Source organism: Salmo salar, chromosome 23 (assembly GCF_965601325.2).
Source record: "Salmo salar chromosome 23, fSalSal1, whole genome shotgun sequence".
Lineage (NCBI taxonomy): Eukaryota > Metazoa > Chordata > Actinopteri > Salmoniformes > Salmonidae > Salmo > Salmo salar.
Window position 1 is genome coordinate 30,320,576 of NC_138313.1, and position 27,359 is coordinate 30,347,934.

At 45.5% G+C, this 27,359-nt stretch overlaps 1 protein-coding gene across 7 annotated transcripts in view; it reads right to left on the bottom strand.

Moving 5' to 3' along the window:
- Positions 1-27,359, bottom strand: part of LOC106584361 (nuclear factor 1 C-type) — a 124,589-nt gene that overhangs the window by 19,124 nt on the left and 78,106 nt on the right. For 2 of the 7 annotated variants that reach the window (XM_014169587.3, XM_014169585.3), the window contains exons 3-9: positions 23,143-23,214; positions 22,780-22,854; positions 17,649-17,772; positions 9,847-9,971; positions 6,771-6,881; positions 4,861-5,105; positions 2,232-2,406 (exon numbers count right to left, since the gene is read on the bottom strand). In XM_014169587.3, coding sequence (XP_014025062.1) covers positions 2,232-2,406; positions 4,861-5,105; positions 6,771-6,881; positions 9,847-9,971; positions 17,649-17,772; positions 22,780-22,854; positions 23,143-23,214 — 927 coding nt within the window. The remainder of the gene's footprint in view (positions 1-2,231; positions 2,407-4,860; positions 5,106-6,770; positions 6,882-9,846; positions 9,972-17,648; positions 17,773-22,779; positions 22,855-23,142; positions 23,215-27,359) is intronic. The other 5 variants (XM_082968037.1, XM_082968038.1, XM_082968039.1 and 2 more) reach the window with 5 other exon arrangements.

The following is a 27,359-nucleotide window of genomic DNA, read 5'->3' on the forward strand; positions in this document are numbered from 1 at the left end:
ACATCATAGTAGGTCACTGATCACATCATAGTAGGTCACTGATCACATCATAGCAGGTCACTGATCACATCATAGTAGGTCACTGATCACATCATAGTAGGTCACTGATCACATCATAGTAGGTCACTGATCACATTACAGTAGGTCACTGATCACATCACAGCAGGTCACATCACAGCAGGTCACTGATCACATCATAGCAGGTCACTGATCACATCATAGTAGGTCACTGATCACATCATAGTAGGTCACTGATCACATCATAGTAGGTCACTGATCACATTACAGTAGGTCACTGATCACATCACAGTAGGTCACTGATCACATCATAGTAGGTCACTGATCACATCATAATAGGTCACATCACAGTAGGTCACTGATCACATCATAGTAGGTCACTGATCACATCATATTAGGTCACTGATCACATCACAGCAGGTCACTGATCACATCATAGTAGGTCACTGATCACATCACAGCAGGTCACATCACAGCAGGTCACTGATCACATCATAGCAGGTCACTGATCACATCATAGCAGGTCACTGATCACATCATAGTAGGTCACTGATCACATCATAGTAGGTCACTGATCACATCATAGTAGGTCACTGATCACATCACAGCAGGTCACTGATCACATCATAGTAGGTCACTGATCACATCACAGCAGGTCACTGATCACATCATAGTAGGTCACTGATCACATCATTGTAGGTCACTGATCACATCACAGCAGGTCACATCACAGCAGGTCACTGATCACATCATTGTAGGTCACTGATCACATCACAGCAGGTCACATCACAGCAGGTCACTGATCACATCATAGCAGGTCACTGATCACATCATAGCAGGTCACTGATCACATCATAGTAGGTCACTGATCACATCATAGCAGGTCACTGATCACATCATAGCAGGTCACTGATCACATCATAGTAGGTCACTGATCACATCATAGTAGGTCACTGATCACATCATAGTAGGTCACTGATCACATCACAGCAGGTCACTGATCACATCATAGTAGGTCACTGATCACATCACAGCAGGTCACTGATCACATCATAGCAGGTCACTGATCACATCATAGTAGGTCACTGATCACATCATTGTAGGTCACTGATCACATCACAGCAGGTCACATCACAGCAGGTCACTGATCACATCATTGTAGGTCACTGATCACATCACAGCAGGTCACATCACAGCAGGTCACTGATCACATCATAGCAGGTCACTGATCACATCATAGCAGGTCACTGATCACATCATAGCAGGTCACTGATCACATCACAGCAGGTCACATCACAGCAGGTCACTGATCACATCATTGTAGGTCACTGATCACATCACAGCAGGTCACATCACAGCAGGTCACTGATCACATCATAGTAGGTCACTGATCACATCACAGCAGGTCACTGATCACATCATAGCAGGTCACTGATCACATCATAGCAGGTCACTGATCACATCATAGCAGGTCACTGATCACATCATAGCAGGTCACTGATCACATCATAGCAGGTCACTGATCACATCATAGTAGGTCACTGATCACATCATAGTAGGTCACTGATCACATCATAATAGGTCACATCTTGGTCACTGATCTATGGACAGTTAATCACTGTTCATTTATGTCAGCATCCAACAAACTTTGTACTGTAACTTTCCAATACAGATTGACTGAATGGAAGCTGACATAGTGGAGGAACTTGCAGAGATTTCAATCAAAATCCCACATGAGGATGTATTGGTATTGTTACAGCGTCCTCACGGTAGTAGGTACGCATATTGATCTGTCCTGCGTGTCTCTTAATTAGATGATGGTGATTAATGACGGTGGGAGTAGGAGTTGTATTACAAGTCTGCAACGCCTGAATGCTCTCTCTCTCTCTCTCTCTCTCTCTCTCATAAAGGACTGAGAGACAATAGCCTCACCCTTCAGGTGCTGAATCATTTATGCTTTGTTTTTTATAATCACATCCAGCACATAAGTGTGATGGGTTGAGGGCACAGGTTTTAGAAAATGACATGAATCATCCAATCAAATTAGTCATTCTCTGTATAACAACCCTATACACACACACACACACACACACACACACACACACACACACACACACACACACACACACACACACACACACACACACACACACACACACACACACACAAACTATAGTCACTGAAGACCTAGAGGCTGGGAGTAGCAGGCTCACCAACGGCCCACTTACTGGGTGACGTGGGGGAGTTGGCTCCCCCGTCCGAGGTGGTGGTGCTGGACTTGGAGTCGGAGGGCAGCGTCAGACGGGGCATGCCGGGGGGCGGAGGTGGCGCCAGCATCTGGGAGGAGATGTAGTGACTGGGCAACTTCACTTGACCACTGCCATTCAGCTGTGAAGGGAGAGAGGATGGAACACGTCAGCTGTGAGGAGAGAGAGGAGGGAACACGTCAGCTGTGAAGGGAGAGAGGAGGGAACACGTCAGCTGTGAAGGGAGAGAGGAGGGAACACGTCAACTGTGAAGGGAGAGAGGATGGAACACGTCAGTTGTGAAGTGAGAGAGGAGGGAACACGTCAGCTGTGAAGGGAGAGAGGAGGGAACACGTCATTCGTGAAGGGAGAGAGGATGGAGCACGTCAGCTGTGAAGGTAGAGAGGATGGAACACGTCAGCTGTGAAGGGAGAGAGGAGGGAACACATCAGCTGTGAAGGGAGAGAGGATGGAACACGTCAGCTGTGAAGGGAGAGAGGAGGGAACACGTCAGCTGTGAAGGGAGAGAGGAGGGAACACGTCAGCTGTGAAGGGAGAGCGGATGGAACACGTCAGCTGTGAAGGGAGAGAGGATGGAACACGTCAGCTGTGAAGGGAGAGAGGAGGGAACACGTCAGCTCTGGGGGAGTGGGGAGGAGTAGGGGAGCTTCACTGCTGTAGCACAGATGGTAGAATACTACATGCCACAGCACTGGCTCTGTCTCTCTTCAACTATTTCTCTCTCTCTCTCTCTCTGTCTCTCTCTCTCTCTCTCTCTCTCTCTCTCTCTCTGTCTCTCTCTCTCACATACACATGCTTTCTCTTTCCATCAGCACTGTGTGTGTGTGAGTGTGTGAGTGTCACAGTAGGTTGGTGGCACCTTAATTTGGGGAGAACGGGCTCGTGGTAATGACTGGACTGGAATCAGAGGAATGGTCTCAAATACATAAAATACATGGTTTCCAGGTGTTTAATGCCATTCCATTTGCTCCGTTCCAACCATTATTATGAGCCGTCCTCTCCTCAGCAGCCTCCACTGGTGTGTGTGTGTGTGTGTGTGTGTGTGTGTGTGTGTGTGTGTGTGTGTGTGTGTGTGTGTGTGTGTGTGTGTGTGTGTGTGTGTGTGTGTGTGTGTGTGTGTGTGTGTGTGTGAGAGTTAGAGAGGGAGAGAGGAGGTAGAGCGAGTAATGTCCAGGGCACTGCACTGCTCAGCTAGTCATCCATCCACCCCTCCATCCATGGCTGCTCTTACCCTGGCTGGCCTTGCTTTCAGATACTCTCCTCTCTCCAGAGGAGTGACTGCTCACTCACTGTCCTCCACAACAATGGATGAGCAAATGAGTCAGCTACATTGTGGTGCCATGCGCTCGTCCTTTGTGACTGCCTGGCTGCAGTCGCACTGCAGCAGGGGGAATTTCAATGACTCTGCAGAAACTTGGCCGAGCAGAGCCCAGCGTGGCTGCTGCTGGGGGCACTTCTGATACAAGTAAATGTCTATCCTCTCCTCTCTCCCTGTGCCAGACTTGTGCACTCTGCCAACATCAGCATCACTGCCAGAGACCTACTGGAATCTCCTTCAGGTTCATTCCTCTAGTGCGCCTACCCCCACCCCTTCCCTCCATCCCTTCACCCCTTTCAAGTCGATACAGAAACAGTATGACAGCTTCATTGAGCAACCTGGCTTGTAATGCCGGCCTATTTAAAGCAGGGAGGAGGGGTCATTTGCATGTGGTGCAGTGGCAGGTCCTCTCAGGTCTGTGTCACATATTGGTAATGAGTGTAACCATGTCTGAGGAGCTGGTCTGGTCCCAGGATCAGCAGGGCTAGCAGGCTGAGTCTAAACAGAGCAGGAAGACTGAAGGCTTATTTTCCTCTATGTGACGGGGGATTCACCACTACTGTACTACCAGACAGCCAACACATTGAATAACGGTAAAAATCTAAGAAGTTGGCTAAAACACATATAGTTACTACAATGATTTTATGGCTACAGATCTATTGAATTATTGCCACCTTCAGGGAGTGTTAATCAATCTGAGAGTCACGCAGGGCTGTGGTGACTCCATTCTGCAGTCTGGAGCAGAGGGGAGGGGGAGTAGCAGCTACGTGAGGGAAACCTGCCGCTCTCTCAGGTTATGTCACCTACAGTAGAGTATCCCCAGTCCACTAGTAAAGACCACGGTGGGGGACAATATGGGAATGAAATGGCATTTCATACAGTCTACAGGCCATTTGAGACAGGGTGACGACATAGGAAACAGGAAGCATGAAGGAATTAAATATCAAACAAACGATTAGGTGAATCTATAATAGCTGCTGCCTCGGTAAAAGCTAATGGTGATCCACATAAATAAATAAACAAATGAATTTAAACAACAGATGGAAATAACACAGTTCTCTTAATAAACCACACCCTCTGAGTGAGTGAACTTTAATTAACATTACCTCAAACTTAAGGTCTTGCCATGAAATCATGGTCCAAAGACGACAGGTTCTGCTAGATGAACACATAAAACATGGTGAATAGGAAGCCAACTTTCTCTACTGGGTTCCTATCTAGTATCAGTAATGAGTAGGGGGCAGAAGTTTTACTGACCAAATGACCTGACCAGGACAAACTCGGGGCCCTAGTTAGAGTTGTTAGATGGGCTGGACTCACTGGGCTGGGCTGCTGGTTGGACGGGTCACAGGCCAGGGAGACCAGGTCCTTCAGCGGGTCTTGGGAGCTGAGGTGTGGCGGGTAGCGGATGGCGGTGTGGGGGAAGTAGGAGGTGGACTGGGGCAGGATGGAGGTGGTGGGGAAGTGCAAAGACGAGGAAGGGTGCGGACTCCGAGAGATCCCTGCACAGAGAGAGAAAGAGAGAGAGGGAGAAAAGAGAGGAAGAAAGACAGAGAGAAAGAAAGAAAGACAGAGAGAGAAAGAGAGAGAATGTGTACATAAATGTACTTTTTCATGGTCCACAATGATGATACGCTTGAGATAAGATAAGTGACATTGAAGATGTGTGCTTTTGCAAAAACAATGAAATTACTCAATCTTTCCGACTCTCCTTTGGTACAGTATCTGTTGCGTGAGCTTATGACATTTTGTATGGCAACTATTATTTATCAGGACCACGCATTAACATAGCCAATTCGTTTTAACAGCAGCTTTAATTGTTCATGCATCATCCAGCAGACGTTTGGCTGGAGAACTCTACCTGCTCATAGATTACTCTTCATTGTCTCCACAAACAATTACCTGTCAGAAAGTGTTAACGGGCAGTTCAATAAAAAAAACAAAATAATGCATTGTCTAAAAGGAAGCGTGTCTTGTTTAAAGCATAATGCCTGCAGTCAGTACCTACACCAGGATGACCTCAACAGGTACAGACATAAAAAAAATGGCAAACTTTTAGATAATATCTTAACTATGAAGAAGGGTCGATTTTCTGACGTATGAAACATGTCTTTTCTGACGTATGAAACAAGTCTTTTCTGACGTATGAAACATGTCTTTTCTGACATACGAAACAAGTCTTTTCTGACGTACGAAACATGTCTTTTCTGACGTATGAAACGTCTTTTCTGACATATGAAACAAGTCTTTTCTGACGTATGAAACATGTATTTTCTGACATATGAAACATGTCTTTTCTGACGTATGAAACAAGTCTTTTCTGACGTATGAAACATGTCTTTTCTGACGTACGAAACATGTCTTTCTGACGTATGAAACAAGTCTTTTCTGACGTATGAAACATGTCTTTTCTGACGTACGAAACATGTCTTTTCTGACGTATGAAACATGTCTTTTCTGACGTATGAAACATGTCTTTTCTGACATACGAAACGTCTTTTCTGACGTACGAAACATGTCTTTTCTGACGTACGAAACATGTCTTTTCTGACGTATGAAACATGTCTTTTCTGACATACGAAACGTCTTTTCTGACGTACGAAACATGTCTTTTCTGACGTATGAAACGTCTTTTCTGACGTACGAAACATGTCTTTCTGACGTATGAAACAAGTCTTTTCTGACGTACGAAACATGTCTTTTCTGACGTATGAAACATGTCTTTTCTGACGTATGAAACATGTCTTTTCTGACGTACGAAACATGTCTTTCTGACGTATGAAACAAGTCTTTTCTGACGTACGAAACATGTCTTTTCTGACGTATGAAACATGTCTTTTCTGACGTATGAAACATGTCTTTTCTGACATATGAAACAAGTCTTTTCTGACGTACGAAACATGTATTTTCTGACGTATGAAACATGTCTTTTCTGACGTACGAAACATGTCTTTTCTGACGTACGAAACATGTCTTTTCTGACGTATGAAACATGTCTTTTCTGACGTACGAAACATGCATTCTCTCTTTTCCGACTGCATTCTTCACACAACTCACATCCTAGGAGAAGTACGCGCCTCAGGCTTGGTAGATTGTGGCAACAGTGACAAGATGTCTCCTGTAAATGTGTGTGGGTGGGTGACATGCGTAAGACTGTGTGTACTGACCACTGTGCACTGCGATGACGGGCCGGTGGTGCTGTGTGAAGCCGAGACGTGGGGAGCTCTCCTGAGGAGACGGGCTGTCCATCTCTGTCTTCTTTACTCCAGGGGACATGCCTGGACACAGAGACAGAGATACACAGAGGGTGTTACTGATGCCACTAGGACTCCCATAATGATAATGACTGTCTGGTGGAGGATGTTGAAAAGACCCTACATTTCATTGTCAAGTTCAATCTGCTACTACACGGCTGTTGTAATGGCAGGAGCTCACCACAGGGTGGCAGGGTGCATTGAGATGACCCAGTCGGTCACTATCAGCTCTGCAGTACGATGCAGTAAAGCACATACGCTCCAAACGAACTTCCTCATTGAGACGAAACAATAGGATCAGAAACAAGATTATGTTTTGGTCAGATCTACCTCAAATCGGGTTCGCCTAGGTAGATCACTCACATTCCCAAGAGGCCTGCAGTGCCTGATACCAGAGTTGCTTACATGTGCTAAACGAATGTGTGTCTCTGTTGCAGTGATATTACTGTCCTCCGTGTTTCGTTTGCTATCGCACACTTGTTGATAACAGAATGTGTGCTAGGAACACTTTCTCCACCCAGCTTCGGGCCTGTTTTAGATCAGAGTCTTAAGATTGCACAGCCCTTTCTTTGTTTCCTTCTTTGGAGTTGCAGAGCAGACAGTGTACATGTTGTTGCTGTGATACTGTGCAGTGGAAGAAACAGTCTGTCAGCCATGGAGTGATGACTTTGAGGTTTCTCTCTCACACATTATACAGTTATGCCCTTCTAACTCTCTAATCATTTTCTAAGAAAGAGATGGAGAGAGAGAGCAAGGAGAGAGTGTGAGAGAGAGAAAGAGAGGGTGAGGGAGAAAAACAAAAAGAGAGAGAGGCTTATCTGACTGCTTCCTCTTCCCCTGTTCTGCCCCAGCCATCCGCCCCTAGCCCTCTGTCTCAGAGCAGAGTGAGCAAATCACATCTTTTCGGGAATGTCAGAGGGCAGGGGTGCAGATGAGGTTCAACAAGAGACTTGCTCAGAGGATAAACACGCACGTCCGGCTTAGTGCTGGGGGCAAGGCAGGGGCAGCCATTACAGCACTGATGTTAATTACCTGATCACACTAATCTGACTGATCTCTCAGCTCAGTCTCCAACCCACACATCTACCTACTGTATTTGACACATTACATTTACATTACAATATCTTGAAAATGTATATATTTTTTAAGAAAGTCTACAGAGTGATGGTTGGTAGTGCTGCTGTCCAGAGCCACAGCTCTACAGGAGGCCAGGCTTTACCTTCCCAATCCAATCCCCACAGTACAGACTGACGCAAGCTTCCCCTGGCCTCCTCTACCTGGGAGAAGGTGCACAAACATTCCCCTCTTAACCAGTATCCCCCCCACCATCTCAGAGAAATCAGATGGGGTTGTTAAATAAGAATTTGGGGGGTGTTCAGTTTGTCCTGTTACACACAAGTGTGCAATGGAAATGTTTTTTTTTCTTCGTATCCCAATTCCCCCGAGACACCTGCAGGGAGTGGGGTCACAGCCAGGGTCACCATTGTGCAGTGCCCCTGAAGCAATTAGGGTTAAATGCCTTGTTCAAGGGCACAGCAACAGATGTTTTTCACCTCCGGTATTTGAACCAGCAACCTTTCGGCTACTGGCCCAATGCTCTAACCTCGAGGCTACCAGCCACCCATAAAGAGAAGCTTGTTAGGGCTGTCTAGACAGGAAGAGAGAGAGCAGGACATGAGCAGGGCTGGACCAGACTCCTACAGGGCCTGTGATGGGGTCGGGGCTGGGAGGGAGGGGCCGGTTCTGCTCTTCTGACCTCCACAGCTCTGGTTACAGCATCAGCAGCCTGGAGTGCTCCTGGGGCCAGGGGCCCAGCCGGGGCCACTCTGGCTAACAGCACCACAAAGCCCCGGACACACCACTAGGCCCCTTAACAGGCCACTGGACACTATTAGTGTAGTGTGGAGAGTCCACCACAATTAAACAGCATCACCTCGCAGCATTATTATATGGGAGGCCTATAAACTCCCCTAATAGCACAAACACACAGTGTGTTAAAATGTTTCATGTGTGTGTGTTAAATATTCAGGTAAAGATGGGGATCCTCTTCCCCCTTTCTGCTGCTAACCCATGGAGAACCACCTCATGGCTCATACCAACGATGCTCCCGCACGTGTAGTGCACTTACCAGGCAGGCCCCACTCCCTCAGCACACCTACCTGACTACTTGCACTGCTCTTACCCACACTCACACACTCAACCACTGGAGCACACTGTGCATGCTGTAACCTACTCCTCCTCTTTTAACCAGAACCAGGTCAGTGCTGGTGGGGGAGGACGGCCATACTGTACCATACACATATTGAAAGGCATATTGCCATTTCCATATTTAAAATACTGCTTTAAACAATCATCTTGAAACAATTGCTTGTATCTAGATGAGAGATACACAGTAGCTTTACTGTTTGCTAGATATCTTTGTTGGGAAAATCATTCCATACTAGCAAACTGGTACGTGAGCCTAGTTGAGAGGAAAGAAAGAAGATAGCTACTGCGGCGTTGCATCTGTGGATACTGCTCCAAGGTACCCTGGTCCACTTGGCTTTTTGTCGACTTTCACAAAAAGTGTTGGTTCATGAATTAATTACGACTTCAGGCTCAATTTGGGAAATTTGAAGCCGTGTATTTCGCAGCCAAGGCTTTCTGTGCGGCAGTTCATAACATGATCTATTTGTCATTTGCTCTTTTGCACTGTGTCAGTAGCTTTCAAGGTACCTGAAGTGAAAGTATGACCTGATATTTCAGCTGTTTCCCCACGGTGATTATGAAAGGTATGAATGTTGATGTTTCTTGATACCCGTCACAAAGAACATTTAAGATGGACACCAGAACTCAGTCACCCTTAGTTATCACTGAAGAGTTGGAGGATAGCCAGTGTCCTCAACATGACAGAATAAGCTAGTACTAACTGATGAGCAATAAGCACTGTCCTTGGACATAACAAAACTATATCTAAGAGATTGTGTGGATGACCAGAGGGGATGCTCACCTCCTTCCAGGTCTTCCTGCCAGTTGCGGGAGCTGCTAGCCGGGGAGTTGGGAGAGGTGTAGTACTCCCCTCCTGGACTGGTGTCCACATCATCCTCCATGGAGCCCGACTTGTGCCTCTTACTCCTGGATGTCAAACAGAGGGAGAGAGGGAAGAGGAAATAAGAGGAAGGCAATGTGAAACATGGAGAGCTCCTGGGGGAAACTGTGTGCAGTGTCTAAAGTATGTACACTTAAACGCTGTGGCGTCAAACTAAACCCTCTAAAGTCCATTGCACGCAAAATGGAGCTGTGAAGATGAAACATCATTGAGCAAGCAAACACTGAGTCGAGAGCGCAGAGGTCCCACGGGCACATCATTGCCGCACGCAAAAATATTCATTCAAGAGCAGAGATTTTTGTTCTGTTTTGTCAAGTCTCAGAAGTTACTGAGCTCTCACAAATAAACCACATGCTCACATGGATTTCTCCTCTCACACCCAAAAATCATGCTCTCACAACTGCAATCTTTTGCTATAATTTTATTACAGGTGAAAATTCGAGCCAATGAACATGGTCGTCACTAGTTAACACTAGGGCTGTTGCGGTGACTGTATTACCGCCACACTGGCAGTCATGAGTCATGACCGCAGTAAAATTCCATGTCACCACTGACTCACGGTAATCTCCTCATATGCACTCTGGACATGCGCTGGTAGGACCCAACTTGCTTATGACCATCAGGTCACTAACTTTCTGGTACTCAGGGCTCTATTGTCCCTCCATCAGGTCACTAACTTTCTGGTACTCAGGGCTCTATTGTCCCTCCATCAGGTCACTAACTTTCTGGTACTCAGGGCTCTATTGTCCCTCCATCAGGTCACTAACTGCCTGGTACTCAGGGCTCTATTGTCCCTCTATCAGGTCCGAATGGCCTGGTACTCAGGGCTCTATTGACCCTGCATCAAGTCACTAACTTCCTGGTACTCTGGGCTCTATTGTCCCTCCATCAGGTCACTAACTTTCTGGTACTCAGGGCTCTATTGTCCCTCCATCAGGTCACTAACTTTCTGGTACTCAGGGCTCTATTGTCCCTCCATCAGGTCACTAACTGCCTGGTACTCAGGGCTCTATTGTCCCTCTATCAGGTCCTAATGACCTGGTACTCAGGGCTCTATTGTCCCTGCATCAGGTCACTAACTTCCTGGTACTCAGGGCTCTATTGTCCCTCCATCAGGTCACTAACTGCCTGGTACTCAGGGCTCTATTGTCCCTCCATCAGGTCACTAACTGCCTGGTACTCAGGGCTCTATTGTCACTCTATCAGGTCCTAATGGCCTGGTACTCAGGGCTCTATTGTCCCTGCATCAGGTCCTAATGGCCTGGTACTCAGGGCTCTGTTGTCCCTCCATCAGGTCCTAATGGCCTGGTACTCAGGGCCCTGTTGTCCCTCTAACCACTCTGATATCAATGTAAATACAATCCAAAATCACATCAAACACTTATCATCAAAACAGTATTGTGCTTTTAAACTCACCTCACTGTGATCAATTTGAAGAAAGAAGTTTAACAGCAGGTTGAAACTGAGTGTAAAACATAATTGTGGGTGTTGTTTCAAAGCCTAACACAATGAAATGGCCAGTGCTTTGTAAGGTGATGATTCATTCAAAACACAATACACACATTAGAGATTATACATATGCAAAGGTCTATATGAGCCCAAGCCTCCCAACTTAAAAATGTAAAAAATATATGATTGTGCTGTTATACAATACATAGCCTACCACATAATACGCATGACAGAAAAACATAAAACAAAACTGATTAAAGATGTCTTTGGTATATAATTGATCTAGCCTATACTCCAAAATTAAACAAATTTGAGTAATCAACTTTGAGGGTGGACTGTATTATTATGCATACTGGATGGACTGGTTACCTTACGTATGCAACGCTCTATAATTTCTATCCACGAGTCTGGGAGAGAACGTATAGACCTAGGCGATGCTGTTGGTTCATTGATTGTGCAGTTGGCCTACAATTATAGTGAATTTGTATTTGATGTTGAATAGCCTAGTAATAGGGAATTTTTTATATTTTCTTCATTAATTGGGTGGCACACCTTCAGATATACAGAATATCTCAACACCGTGCGTTTCCATCTCCTCCTCTCTCCTTTATTCCTTTCTCGAGCACTCAGAGGGGCTGTCAACAGTTTAGTGAAATATGTTTTGTTGAGAAAACATGTCACTATCAATGTTCCCAAACATATTTCACTTGGTTTCCCAAATTAAGCACTGGGTAGCTGCAGGAACAGGGTCGGAGAGCCCATGGCATACAGAGTTTGAGCAGAATATCGGGCCTCCCGAGTGGCGCAGCGGTCTAAGGCACTGCATCGCAGTGCTGAGGTGCCTCTACAGCCTGGGGTGTGTCACAGCCGGCCGTGACCATAATCCCCATAGGGCGGTGCACAATCGGCACAATGCCATCCGGGTTAGGGGAGGGTTTGGGCGAGGGGCTTTCCTTGGCTAATCGCGCTCTAGCGACTCCTTGTGGCGGGCCGGGCACCTGCAAGCTGACTAGGTCGCACCTGCAAGCTGACTAGGTCGCTTGGTGGATCATGTTTTGGAGGATGCATGTCTTGACCGAGCCCGTTGGGGAGTTGCAGCGATGAGACAAGATCGGAACTACCAACTGGATACCACGAAATTTGTGAGAAAAATGTCATAAAAATAAATACATTGGAAAATAATTTTTGAAATTGTTTTAGCGGAATATCACTGGTTGATGCGTGGAGTGAAATAAGTGTTGTTATATTTATTTCTCAGCTACCGTGAGACCGGCAGTCTTTTGCATGGCAATAACCAGCTGACAAAATTTCATGACCGCCACAGCCCTAGTTAACACAGCCACAAAGCCATAATTAGCAGAATACGTTGAGATACAGTCTATTTGAAATACAGATTTTATTACTTTTAATCTGGCAGTTTTTCTGCAGTTACAATGAGAGAATGACCTCTAACCATCTTTTCTCTCTCCATCCCTTTCTCCATCCAGGCCCACTTTCACTATGCGGTGGATAAGTTATTCTCTGCTTAGCTGACAGAGATAGGAGATACTCTGTTTCAAGTACCTTGGCTCTCCACTATGCACAGCACTCTGGGGATTTCCTAACCATAACTTCTACCCGTAACTTTAGTGGTACTGAGAGTTCCTCTAATTGCTTTGACGTTGAATGGAGTCATTGTTGTTAGGACATTTGTCAAGTAGAGAGGATGACATGTTATTGACTTTGACCATCTGCTGTCTATTTGGTTAGAACAATGGTTCTATACAGAGGATGGTTCTATACTGAATGTGTACAAGCAGTGTAGGTAAGGGATGAAGTGAAAACCTATAGGAGGATAGCTCTCCAAGACGAGGGTTGGGCATGAAATGACAGCAGCTGTTTAATACTGAGCCATACTGACTGACGAGTGGCGTGGACTGGTACAGCTCACCTCAGTCCCACATAGTATGTTATCATTTATTTGGCTAAATTATTATCCATAGTTGCCTCTTTTAAAACAGCAACTCATATTGTGCCTTACACAAATTGGCACATATGTATCCCTCCACAACTCAGCACATACAGTTTGTATCCCTCCACAACTCAGCACATACAGTTTGTATCCCTCCACAACTCAGCACATACAGTTTGTATCCCTCCACAACTCAGCACATACAGTTTGTATCCCTCCACAACTCAGAACATATGTATCCCTCCACCTTCCTCAGTGGAGTCCTGACCAGGGGCATCAAACTCCAATGTCTATGTACCCGTTGTGCTGGCATAGTTACTGGACCAGTGGGAGGAGGTGATGCGTCCCATCTCAACAAACATTTCTTCCACCTTGGATCATGGTAAACACACACCTAGTCTTGCTCTCTGTGTATGGTTGTTGTGCGTGAGAGTGTGAGTAATGGGTCTGTGTATGCAAGTGTAGTGTGTAGTGTAGGATATACGTGTTGTGTATATGAGTCTACAGTACTATGAGTCTGTATACACCTTGCATTACAGGCCTGTGTTTTGTTTGCATGCACTTTTCTTGCGTGTGATTTAGTGCAGTGTTTTGTGATCTCCCTCCCTCTCTCTCTCTCTCTCGTCTCCTCAGATATGTGGTGCTCCCCAGACCAGTGTTTCGAGGCAGGGATGGACTACACTGTTCGTCTTAGCTTGCCCCTCTACTCTGCACTCAGCGATGTCCAGTCCTCATGCACACTCATTGACTCGGTTAGTTCCCACACACACACTGTTAAACACCTAGACACAACTGAGACGTTTGCGTAAATCATGCATTGATGTCACCTGAATTAAAATTCAAGCTACAAGGATTTTAAGTTGGGATTCAGCCCTTTGACTCCATACTAAATCTACTTCAATCCTCTGTATCTTTCTGTCTTCTCTACAGATTGTGCTGATGCCCCACTGTAAGAACCTGGAGATCTTCACTGGTTCTGAGGGAGGGGACATGGCCACCAACAGTGCCTGGGACACGTTCCAGCGTTACCGCTGTCTGGAGAACAGCCAGAGCGTGGTCAAGACCTTCTTCAACTCCATCTAGCCTATCAGCTGCACCAAGGAGCTAAAGGTATGGCACCTTAAACATACCTGTATGCTCATCTATCTGTTTCTTAACTAAAGTTCTAAAGGTTTCTTATTGCTCACTAACACTGACGAAGGGCCTGAATTGTACGCCTCTGCTCAAATCAAATCAAATTCTATTGGTCACATACACATATTTAGCGGATGTTATTGCGGGTGTAGCGAAATGCTTGTTCCTAGCTCCAACAGTGCAGTAATATCTAACAATTCACAACAATAGACACACATTTAAAAGTAAAATAATGGAATTAAGAAATATATAAATATTAGGACGAGCAATGTCGGAGTGGCATTGACCAAAATACAGTAGAATACAGAATATCCATATGAAATGAGTAAAACAGTATGTAAACATTATTAAAGTGATTAGGCGCAACTAAAAGGTTGCTGGATCGAATCCCTGAGCTGATAAGGTAAAAATCTGTCGTTCTGCCCCTGAGCAAGGCAGTTAACCCACTGTTCCCCGGGCGCCGTGGATGTTGAGTAAGGCATCCCCCGCACCTCTCTGATTCTGAGGGGTTGGATTAAATGTGGAAGACACATTTCAGTTGAGGGCATTCAGTTGTACAACTGACTAGGTATCCCCCTTTCCCTAGTGTTCCATTTAAAGTGACCAGTGATTCCATGTCTATGTACATAGGGCAGCAGCCTCTAAGGTGCAGGTTTGAGTTACTGGGTGGTAGCTGGCTAGTGATGACTATTTAACAGTCTGATGGCCTTGAGATTGAAGCTGTTTTTCAGTCTCTCAGTCCCAGCTTTGATGCACCTGTATTGACCTCGCCTTCTGGATGATAGCGGGGTGAACAGGCTGTGGCTCGGGTGGTTGATGTCTTTGATGATCTTCCTGTGACATCGGGCGCTGTAGGTGTCCTGGAGGGCAGGTAGTTTGCCGCCGGTGATGCTCTGGGCAGACTGCACCACCCTCCAGTGGTTTTGGGCGGTGCAGTTGCCGTACCAGGCGGTTATACAGCCCAATTGTGCATCTGTAACAGTTTGTGAGGGTCTTAGGGGCCAAGCCAAATTTCTTCAGCCTCCTGAGGTTGAAGAGGCGCTGTTGTGCCTTCTTCACCACACTGTCTGTGTGGGTGGACCATTTCAGATCGTCAGTGATGTGTACGCCGAGGAACTTGAAGCTCTTCACCTTTCAACTGTGGTCCCGTCAATGTGGACAGGGGCGTGCTCCCACATAGTGACGTCTGCCATTCCATATTGAGGCAAACATGCCACTGATCTGTGCTATTTTATCTTTCCTCGATTCCTTGCATCCTTTTTACGCGCCTCCTTCTAAAACACCATCAGAGGAGAGGACCCTAGGTTCCTCGCCTCAGACCTCCAATCGGTTTTGAGAAGCATTCGAGTAGAGAGGAAGTGAGGAGTTAAGCTGAGATTAATTGGGACAGAGCTCATGTCATTGTTTTAGGTGAAATCTGACCTTGAATGATACATTTTATCGTTTTGCAGCACATATATCTTTGTTCTACTTGTGTCTTTCCCCAGATGGCTCTGAATTGCTGATAACATCTGATCTGATGAGACTCCCTATGCGATTTGACTCCTGTATTACTGCCTGTACTCAATACAACTTCCAATATCAAATTGAAATAATTTGATAGACAATGGTAGTTCCCAATCAGACAATTACTATAAAACTAATTTGTTTTCCTCAGTTAAATGTTTGGTGAATGCATGCCGTTGCTTTGTCCTGAGTCCTCCTTTGAATGCTGTGTGTACCATGATGACATGTTAACCTGGGTTTAGCTGGTTAATGAAATTAGTTTACTATTATTTGGCACTAGTTATGTACTGTTAATGTAGCAGGTTCTGCCCCCTGAAATCCAATCGAGAAAAAAATCTGAATTGAAACCCAAAGGTTCCAAGACCTGAGCAAATTGAGAATGAGAACTTGACAAAGACCGATGACTATTGTTAGAGGACAACTTGATGCTTTCACGTTTATTTTGTACACGTTTGAACCATGTTTCTTTGCTTACAGTTCTATATTTTTTGATTCTGACATTTTTCTTTTAGATCTGCGGCAGTGATGTTCTGCTCGCTCAAAGTAACACTTGCAAGCTCTCCACTGGCCTGTCTGCTCGCGGGCACATCCTCTGCTCTCTCCACTGGCCTGTCTGCTCGCGGGCACATCCTCTGCTCTCTCCACTGGCCTGTCTGCTCGCGGGCACATCCTCTGCTCTCTCTACGCTGGCCTGTCCGCTCGAGGGCACATCTTCTGCTCTCTCCACTGGCCTGTCTGCTCGCGGGCACATCCTCTGCTCTCTCTACGCTGGCCTGTCCGCTCGAGGGCACATCTTCTGCTCTCTCCACTGGCCTGTCCGCTCGTGGGCACATCTTCTGCTCTCTCCACTGGCCTGTCCGCTCGAGGGCACATCTTCTGCTCTCTCCACTGGCCTGTCCGCTCGTGGGCACATCTTCTGCTCTCTCCACTGGCCTGTCTGCTCGAGGGCACATCTTCTGCTCTCTCCACTGGCCTGTCTGCTCGAGGGCACATCCTCTGCGCTGTTGATTAAGCGTTTGCTAGCTCAATGATGTTTAATATTACTCAACAGCGTCATCTCGTGCACAATGGACTTTAGAGGCTGATTTGACGCGATACCACACGCATTCACGCGCACACACACACACACACGCACGCACGCACGCACGCACGCACAAGTGGGTCAAAAACAGCAACCTGAAGATGACCGGTAGAAAACTGAGTAGCTCCAAGACCCTCAGGTAAACCAGTTCATTTACAGTCTCGTTTTCTCCCAGCTTTACTTGCCTTTTACAGTGACAAATTACACAATAAATCACAGCTGGTGTTTTGGCAGTGGTGTACATGTCCAGATAAATCACATAGTCTGCAGTCACCTGAGGAACAGCCATTGTTCTCAAGTTTTGTGCTTTCGGCAAAAGGACACTGCTCTCTGTGCACCCATGAAAAAACACAGTCTTCCTCTCAAGTGGTTGCGCATCCAGCCGTTCATTTATGCAAGGCTCACGTTAACCTGGAATGTATTTGAACATTCTGAATGTGAGTGTATTCACAGGGTAGAGTAATATCAACATTAATAAAAGAAGTGTACGGTGCCGCGAGTTTGTGCCTTTGTAGTGTATGCAGTTTGGAAATGAACAGTCTAGATTGTATGTATGTGTGTGTTTTGGGGGCTGGTACTGACCCGCTGGAGGAGGTGCTGGGCAGGGTTCTCCTCATGCCCACCCCTGAGGGATTGAGGTCGTAGGCCAGGTGCCCCTGCAGCTCCCCCAGGGAGAAGTTAGGGCCTGCCCCGGTCACCACCGGAGCTGCATGCAACAAACACACAGAGGGGACAGGTCAGTCAGGGGAGGAACATGTAGCACACTGTACATTACTGTCAATTAAACATGCAATTATCTATGGAATCATACTCAAACATCTGCATAAAGGACATGTAGCACCATCCTCAAGCTCACTCATACATCGCTGCTGAAGAATTGTGTCGCTGTGTGAGCTAAGATATTGTGTTGTATCTGTGTGCCCTTCTCTGTAACAGCTCCAAAAAGTGGACAATCCCAACTGCAGTCTGCTACCATACTTCAACGCTCAGGACAAGAGCAGGAGAATGTGGAATTATGGGTCTGGGGCTGTGTAGCCATCTATCAGCCTTTACCCCATTTCCCGTCTCAGGTTTCCACTAATGTACTTTATATAACCATGTGCATTAATGGCTGCCTGCTGATGTGCTGTGGTCTGGCTGGAGTGGACAGAGATGTTGTTGCACTATACTACACTAGTATGAACTGTATTGTACCGAGCAGTGGGGCGACACAGTGAGCTCGGAGAACAATGGCCCATTTGTTAGGGCAGGTATGCTTATTAACAGTGGGATTGCGTCACTACAGATCCCCCGGCGATCAATCTCTCCCTGACTACACAGTGTACTGAGACGCTGGAGAACACAATACAAAAGGAGGATTCATGGATCTCCAGTGTAGCAATTCCCTCACGTGCACCTTACAGGAACCTCTGGCCAAAGAAGAGTAACCAGGGAGGGAACTGAACACGGGCAGGGGTAGTTGAAAGCATAGAAATTGAATTATTAGAACAGGAATCCCCATTCATGTGAAGGATTCTATTTGTATAGTTGAGCTGGATAGCCGTGGTGATGTAAACAAGCTCAGTAATTACAACACATTCTGCTCTGTTTAATTACACTGGTGAAGTAGGTCAGTGGAGAACTCATCATTTCTAAAAGGCGACTAATGTCTCCTAGGATATGCATCCCACATGAGGCCTGGGTAAATAAAGTGGAGTGCACTTAAAAGTAACCGATTAGTTAAATAAGCTAATTATGTAAGTCTAAAATCTAAATCAACGCCTTTTGGGGGGAAAACGCGAGCATCGATATTAGCGTAAATACATCATACAAGTGTTGTGGAGTTTGTGACACGAAAACCAAATCTGCATGTGTCACATAAACAAAGGTGCAGGTGAGAGTTCTTATAGCATAGCGCCATGGGCAGCTGAGGATTTGGGGAGTCGAGGGGGTGAATCTGGACTAGCAGTCTTTTCCCCAGGAGATGCCAGCTGGCAGGTGGTTAATTGAAGTCTTTAACTTCTACATTTATTCCAATTAGTCAGTCAAAATGCCACACGGAAAACAGAGAGCCAGTTTGACAGGTGTAATGTGAAAACAGAGAGCCAGTTTGACAGGTGTAATGTGAAAACAGAGAGCCAGTTTGACAGGTGTAATGTGAAAACAGAGAGCCAGTTTGACAGGTGTAATGTGAAAACAGAGAGCCAGTTTGACAGGTGTAATGTGAAAACAGAGAGACAGTTTGACAGGTGTAATGTGAAAACAGAGAGCCAGTTTGACAGGTGTAATGTGAAAACAGAGAGCCAGTTTGACAGGTGTAATGTGAAAACAGAGAGCCAGTTTGACAGGTGTAATGTGAAAACAGAGAGCCAGTTTGACAGGTGTAATGTGAAAACAGAGAGCCAGTTTGACAGGTGTAATGTGAAAACAGAGAGCCAGTTTGACAGGTGTAATGTGAAAACAGAGAGCCAGTTTGACAGGTGTAATGTGAAAACAGAGAGCCAGTTTGACAGGTGTAATGTGAAAACAGAGAGCCAGTTTGACAGGTGTAATGTGAAAACAGAGAGCCAGTTTGACAGGTGTAATGTGAAAACAGAGAGCCAGTTTGACAGGTGTAATGTGAAAACAGAGAGCCAGTTTGACAGGTGTAATGTGAAAACAGAGAGCCAGTTTGACAGGTGTAATGTGAAATGTGTTCCCTATGCATCATAATAACTCACCCACTCATTTAGTTTTGATAACTATAGCTACAGTATTCTACATCAGCGTGTGTGTGTGTGTGTGTGTGTGTGTGTGTGTGTGTGTGTGTGTGTGTGTGTGTGTGTGTGTGTGTGTGTGTGTGTGTGTGTGTGTGTGTGAGGTGTTATCAGCTTTCTGTTCCCTCAAGAACAACAAGTATACTGAGATAAGAACAAGTGTGACAAGTCCATCTGCGGCAGCAGCCGGGGGATATCCCTTCTGGCAGTGACCAGCAAGGTCCTGGCCAAGGTGATGCTACACAAGAACAGGAGCAGGGAACTACTATGGGGCATTCTACTCAAATGTGGCTGTCCAGACAAATGTGTCAACATCCTTTTCCAGTTCCATGATGGGATGATGGCTCAGGTGGCTATAGGAGGGCAGGAGTCAGTGCCCTTTGGAGTAAGCATCAGTGTGAGACAGGGCTGTGTGCTGGAACCTGTCCTCATTAACATCTTCCTCCTATGTGTCACCCAGCTTCTCCACAAGGAGCTTGAGGACAGCAGCGGGGTTGTGGTGGACTTCAGGCTGGATGGAAACCTATTCAACATCAGGAGGCTCCAAGCAACCACCAAGGCTTCAGCTGATGACTGTGCTCTTGTGACCCACACTCTGGAAGACCTTCAGTCCGTCCTTGTAACGGCTGTGAGGGTCTGTAGCAGGATGGGACTGTCTATCTACACCACCAAGACAGAGGTGGTCTGTCAATGGAGATCCGGCCCTCCACCCACCATGCCTGTCTTCACCATTGAACACAAATCACTGGCAATAGTGACATAGGACAACACTCCTTGGTATCATACGGATGCAGCTACTGCAACACTGGACTGGCCTGAGGCTGCAGGGGAAACTCACTGCTCTGGACTGTGCTGACCACTCTGTCTCCCAGCTACTGACCACACTGGACTGGCCTGAGGCTGCAGGGGAAACTCACTGCTCTGGACTGTGCTGACCACTCTGTCTCCCAGCTACTGACCACACTGGACTGGCCTGAGGCTGCAGGGGAAACTCACTGCTCTGGACTGTGCTGATCACTCTGTCTCCCAGCTACTGCAACGCTGGACTGGCCTGAGGCTGCAGGGGAAACTCACTGCTCTGGACTGTGCTGACCACTCTGTCTACCATTCCATGTACCAGAATGCTGCCGTTGGCGAGAACATTCTCACCTTTACTGTTAAGGCAAGGCTGCAAGTTATACCAACACAATATAATCTAGCACTCTGGTACCCATTTTGTATTCTACATAAGTCAAATGTAATGCCCATGTTGTGAATGGCTTCTGTTCATACAAGGATTTGTACATTGCTAGACATGACCGCCTTATTGACCTGATCGCCAGTGAGGTGAGACAAGTAGTCTCACCAACAGCACACATGCAGAAACATTCTTGTGCAAGGGGAAGCTGGTTTGATGTTGATGTGTTTTCCTGTGTGTCAAATACGGCAGATATTGTTGTTGTGGGGGGAGGTAAGGGAGAGGTGCTCATTTTGGAAGTGGTCTGCTCATTTTAAGGCTACATGGAGCAGGCCTTTGCCGAGAAGCTGCGTAAGTATCCGCCTCTCGCGGCACTCTTGGACAGCCTCGGGTGGAGGTACAAGAAGGTGGTGCTGATATTTGGCAGTCTTGGCCACGTACACAGGCCTGCAGTGCGTGGCCTCCGGATTGTGGGCCTGACAAAAACTAGGGCAAAGCAATTGGCTATGTACTACTCAGTTTCAGCTGTCGTGGGCAGCTTAGCTGTTTGGAGAAGGATGTGCTTTCTGTACCTTTGAGTGCCATGCATACAGGGAGCTTTGAAATGTTTGGATCCTTTTGTTGCAGTGGATTCAAATAAAGTATTTCAAATCGGTGTGTGAGTGAATGTACGCTCATCAGAGCTTGTCGTTCATACTGAAGAGCATTTATTTTGAATGACAAATGAAGACCCTTCGGAGAAAGGCATTATCACTGTGGAAACTGAAAACGTGATCAATTACATACGACAGATGGGTGAGCTTCTCTCCCTTCAGCTCCCTTCACTTGCGCTGCCTTTCAAATCTGATTAAACTCCATTTCTAAACATAATGAAATAATGTATGTAAATGATGACTCAGATTGGGGGGTAAGTGAATAGAGGTCACAGGTGGTGACTAGTGAAGTCTGTGTGTGGCTGGGAGACGATGGTTATTCATACGGAGGGATTAGGGGCTGGCCATGTGGGAGCTGTGTTAATGTGGCCCTAATTCACTAATGCCAGGCCTGGTGAGCACAGCATCCCCAGCCAATCCCAAAGCTCAAAGCACACAGCACAGAACACGCAGTCTTGGCATTGTGAGTAGAACATATTAAATGGATATAACATCTGCACGATCCACAATCCACCACGAGACAGATAAAACAACATGAATGATGAGGAAGTCATCCTAAAGCCCTATGATCTGATTCCCGGTCAGAAATCATTTTGAGTGTCTGATGGGGTGTAGACAGTAAGGAGGGGTTTACTCATGTTGACTGTGATTAATGCTGTAAGTGGATTACGTTAGTATCTCCCGTAATCCTGGACCTGGATATTCCCTACCATCTTTGTCACCTAGGCTGTTATACCATCCATGTGTTTCCTACCTCTGTGTATCCATCTTATGGGGTATGGTTGAATAGCAGTAGTGGAACAGACAGCAATAGACTAGGAGCTCAGCTACTGATGGGAGCAGAGTGACTGCTGCCAGAGAGGCTGGGAGTTTCCACCCGCTGCCTGAGGGCCAGAGTTTGTGAGCTAGCTCATTTTTCACGGAAGAGGGCTGTCAGAACTTGAATCACCATAGTTTATGTGACACATGTCCAGCTCCTAAGCATGTTGCTGTGTAAGTTATGGGAGTTATAAGGAAAGCAGCCACACATGCCGTTTTAACAAAGAACGGTAACAAAAAAGATGTTATTGCACCAACACACTCCGTCCATCCATTCAACCACAAATATATAAAAACACACGTAGCTAAATAAAAGGTGAAAATCTTACTTCTGGACACTTGCACCAGCTCTGTTACATTAAAAACTCCTGACGTCACAAAGCTTTCCTGAAACTCAGGAGCATCTGGAAAACACAGAGATGAGTCACCATGGAGAGTTCTGTGACATAACACAACAAGCATTACAGTAACTTCTCACTTTTAAGAGACATCACAAGACACAATACATGGCAGAGTATCAGCAAGCCAGTAAAGCACATGCCCATAATGTTTTACCCTAACAGCAACCTGGAATATATTGGATTCCAAATATTACAGTGCTTATGTCACTGTCTGGCAGTGTGTAAATGTGGATGAATATGTCATTGTGTGTTGGTATTTGGATGTGTGTGCGAGTCGATGGGGCCCCTTACCCATGGTGGCAGCTCGGCTATCCTCCTGATCTGACCCAATACCTGTGCGTGGGCTACTGCTCTGCTCTGACTCTGAAGAGAGGGAAGGAAAGGAAGAGAGAGGGGGGAGAAAGAGAGAAACAGGGGGGGAGAGGATGGGGGGGTGAGATACATAAGTCTAAACCCAGCATAATTGGTTTCAGTTTCTACCATGTAAAAGGCTCATTTGAGGGTGATTAAGTAGTTAGAAACAGTCTCCAAAAATGAACATATTTAGTGAGGAATAATGGGACAAATATCAAATAAGTACTATATTGAAGTAAAAGTTTATAGATAGTGCTAAAGCTATTATAACAAGTATGGTTTCAGAAAAATAAAATTGGCCTGCCACAAAAATGTGAAACATGATCCAAATACCTCATTATAAAACTGCCTTGTTTGGCAAGTCTAACTAGATTAACAATTTACTTATTTATTTAACTAGGCAAGTCAGTTAAGAACAAATTCGTATTTACAATGACAGCCTAGGGACAGTGGGTTGACTTCCTTGTTCAGGGGCAGAACGACAGATGTTTACCTTGTCAGCTCGGGGATTTGATCTTGCAACCTTTCGGTTACTAGTCCAACGCTCTAACCACTAGGCAACCTGCAGCCCCAACAACTATGCACCGCCCTATGGGACTCCCAATCACGGCCGGTTGTGATACAGCCTGGAATCAAACTAGGGTGTCTGTAGTGACGCCTCAAGCACTGAGATGCTGTGCCTTAGACCGCTGCGCCACTCGGCAGGCTAATCTTTTTGTTCTGCCAAAATGTACACTCAGTAAAGCATCACAACAATGGCAAGGCCACACAATCCAATACAATCTACTTTTGTATCTGCTTAACCTGGCAAATGCAGTAAATACAAGCTAAATAAATAGAGTGCAGTCCAAACCAGAATGGGGATTCTTAGTACGAAATCAGAGCATACTAGATTTACCACAAAGAGTCAAAGGGAACAGCAGTAAAAATCTAAAAGTAAATAAATAGGGCCCTCCTCTATCAGATAGGCATGATTCCACTAGCGGATTAAAGCCACACACATTCCACACTGCTCCACAAGTTGGAGTTTAGAGCCTGTGGAGGGAGCGCCTCATTGTAATCTTCACACGGACTCCCCATCAGTAGAACGAGCACACCGCTTCCTCTGGACTTCCCTCTACACTGGACGAGTGAGCCAGACACCCTACTGTGATGTGTGACAACCACAGCAGACTGCACCACCACACAGGTAGCAATGACTGTCTTCCTCATGAAGATCTGTAGTGAATGGCATTATTTCTACCTTATCCCCCTTATATGTTCTTCCACAGCCACTTCGATGGTGCTCAAGCTTATAATCACTATCATGGGGCGATGTGCTAAAGAATTGGCAGGCAGCATTCAAACTGATTGAGGAGTATGGTCGACCTCTGGGCTGTGGTTTGTTCTGTGGCTAATCTACTGTAGTAGAAAGACAACGAAAGAAACATAAACAAACAGCCATCTTGATTTTACTCTGGCCAAGTCAGACATACCCTGCCAATAAAACGTCTGCAATTGTTTCTCTCCTCTGCTATCTTTAATACTCAATACATTCCTGCCAAAAGCTGCAGCGGATTCTAGGCAGGCCACCCTCAGACAAAATCCCTGGCACCAAGAGAAAAATAAATAGGGAACTATAGCAAGAGAAGGCGAGAGAGACTGGCACACACACACACACACACAAAGACACGTAATGCCCCAAAGACATTGCTGGGGAAAACAAATACATAGTTAATGCATTTTCTTTATCATATTTTCCAAAAAATATGGGTTTGTAAGGGTGTTTGTGGGGGGGGTGATGCCATGCTGATGCAATAAAACGTGGCCGAAACAAGAGACCGTCCATTTTCCCTCCGAAAGTAGTTGACTGCCATTTTGTTAACTGTTAACATTGTGTCTTAATGTTTTCAAGTCATATTGTTTTGATGGTTTTATCATTGTAAGAGTTAATGAACAAATCTCCAACACCTCTGAGATACCATTCAAAAGTGAGAAATTCCTAAATGTCAGAAAGGATAATAAATGGGCATTGCAGCTGTCCCCTCGTGAACTTGACCAGGGTTCAATGAGGGCAAAATGTATCTACTTGTCCCTAAACTTTTTTTTTTTTTTAAGTTTTATTTCACATTCCATCAAGATAAACACTTTGAAAATGTGTTATTACGCACTTTCAGAATTTGACTATATCTCTCCCTCTCTTTCTCTCTCTCTCTATCCTCACCCTCATATTCCCGACCTCATCGTTACACATTTATTATATATATATATATATATATATATATATGTTGTGGCACTTGTTGTTGCTATTTTCTTTCCAAGTAAGTTATTTCTCTGGCCAGGGATTGCTAAACTAAACATACATTTTGGCAGACATTTCATGTGCAGAGGACTTTAGTGTTGGCAGCCATTTTAGATTGCTCTTTCTCCCGTCTCTCTTTCACTCACTCTTTCCCTCCCTCCCCCTCTCTTTCTCTCTCTCGCCCAGAGAAAGAACACACAAAGTACAACTAACCCTGTTGAAGAGTGCCAGCATGATCCTGTGCCAAATCACCCCTTCAGACGAAAGACGAAAAGAGAGAGAGACAGAGCAGTGCCACTTAATTGCTGTTGGCAGACAGAGAGAAAGAGAGAAAGAGAGGAAGAAAGAGAGAAATAGAGAGGGGGAGAGAGATGCACAGAGAGAGGGTTTTGAGAGAGAAATATATTTTTGCTATGGAAGTGACTTAACCAGAAACTCCTTTTAGCTGAGTTACTCTGGAATCAGTGTGTCACAGTTAAATTACAACACAGAACAGACAGCATTACAAGCACAGGGAAGCAAAGTAGCTTCCCTCATCAGTCCAACCAGGGGACACATGCTTGTCTGAAGTAAACTACCAGAGATATGGTCCAAGCTGCAAGTATACTCGTAACTGAGAGATTCTTGTAACACAACCCTTTGTACAGTATATATTTTCCCATAACAGGAAAACCACAAGGCTGGTGAATTTGAATTTCTACAATGCACCCAGTATTTGGTTTCATTTTGATCTCATGACATTATTGTAAATACAGTGGCTGGCTGGCTAAAGCCAACACTGCCGGCTGAAGTGGACAGAGGAAGCTAAGCGAGGGATTTTGAGGCAAGGCTGTCTATTCACATTTACCCTGGTGCCTGGGCAAATTTGGAGAGACCATCTTTGGCTTCTCCCAAACCCATTACCCATCAGTCACTAGGTGAGAGGAGCTATTTCTCCAGCAGGTCAGTTTCTAGCAGGAACGAGAACCGAAGCTATGATGATGTGACAGTGGAACAACATAGGTCAAAACACGGAAACAATTATGACCTGTCTGTTCCCTTATAACTTCATATGAATCACAGGCATTTCACATGAATCACAGGCATTTCATATGAATCACAGGCATTTCATATGAATCACAGGCATTTCATATGAATCATAGGCATTTCATATGAATCACAGGCATTTCATATGAATCACAGGCATTTCATATGAATCACAGGCATTTCATATGAATCACAGGCATTTCATATGAATCACAGGCATTGCTGTGCTCTCAATACTACACCCCTTACTGGAGCAGTTAGGAAAAACAACTTCATGAACACGACCCACCTACTATGAGGCTTTAATATGTAGCGATAACACACTAATTCATTACAATAATCAAGCTTCTGGTATAGAGAAGGCTACCTTGTAACGATCAAACCGATTGTCTACTTTAAAATCTCAAATGGAACTGAACAGTCAATTCAAATCCAATGTGTAACTGATAGCCTCTCGAGTGTGTAACAAGCTAATCATCAGTAATGTTCTATTTAGCACAATTGAGCAAAGCTCATCTAGGCTCTACAGTAAGACCACTGTGGGAAGGCACCCCCTTCAGTATAGGATAGAACTTATATCACTCATATTCTCAACCACAGTACCGAACACATTCCCCAAAACATGAATATCTACCGTTTACTTATTGTTGTAGTATGTTCAAGTATATCGTATGATTTACTAGTTTGGAGTAATATGGGAAAATGCAGATAAATAAAATGATATCTAGTGCTTGTGCCATGATATAACACCAGGGGCTCCCTCTTGTAATCTTTCTCAGCAGTCTGTCACCGTGTTTCTCTGTGGTGAGACTGTTCAGCTCGCTGCAGCTGAGCTCAGAGAACAAAC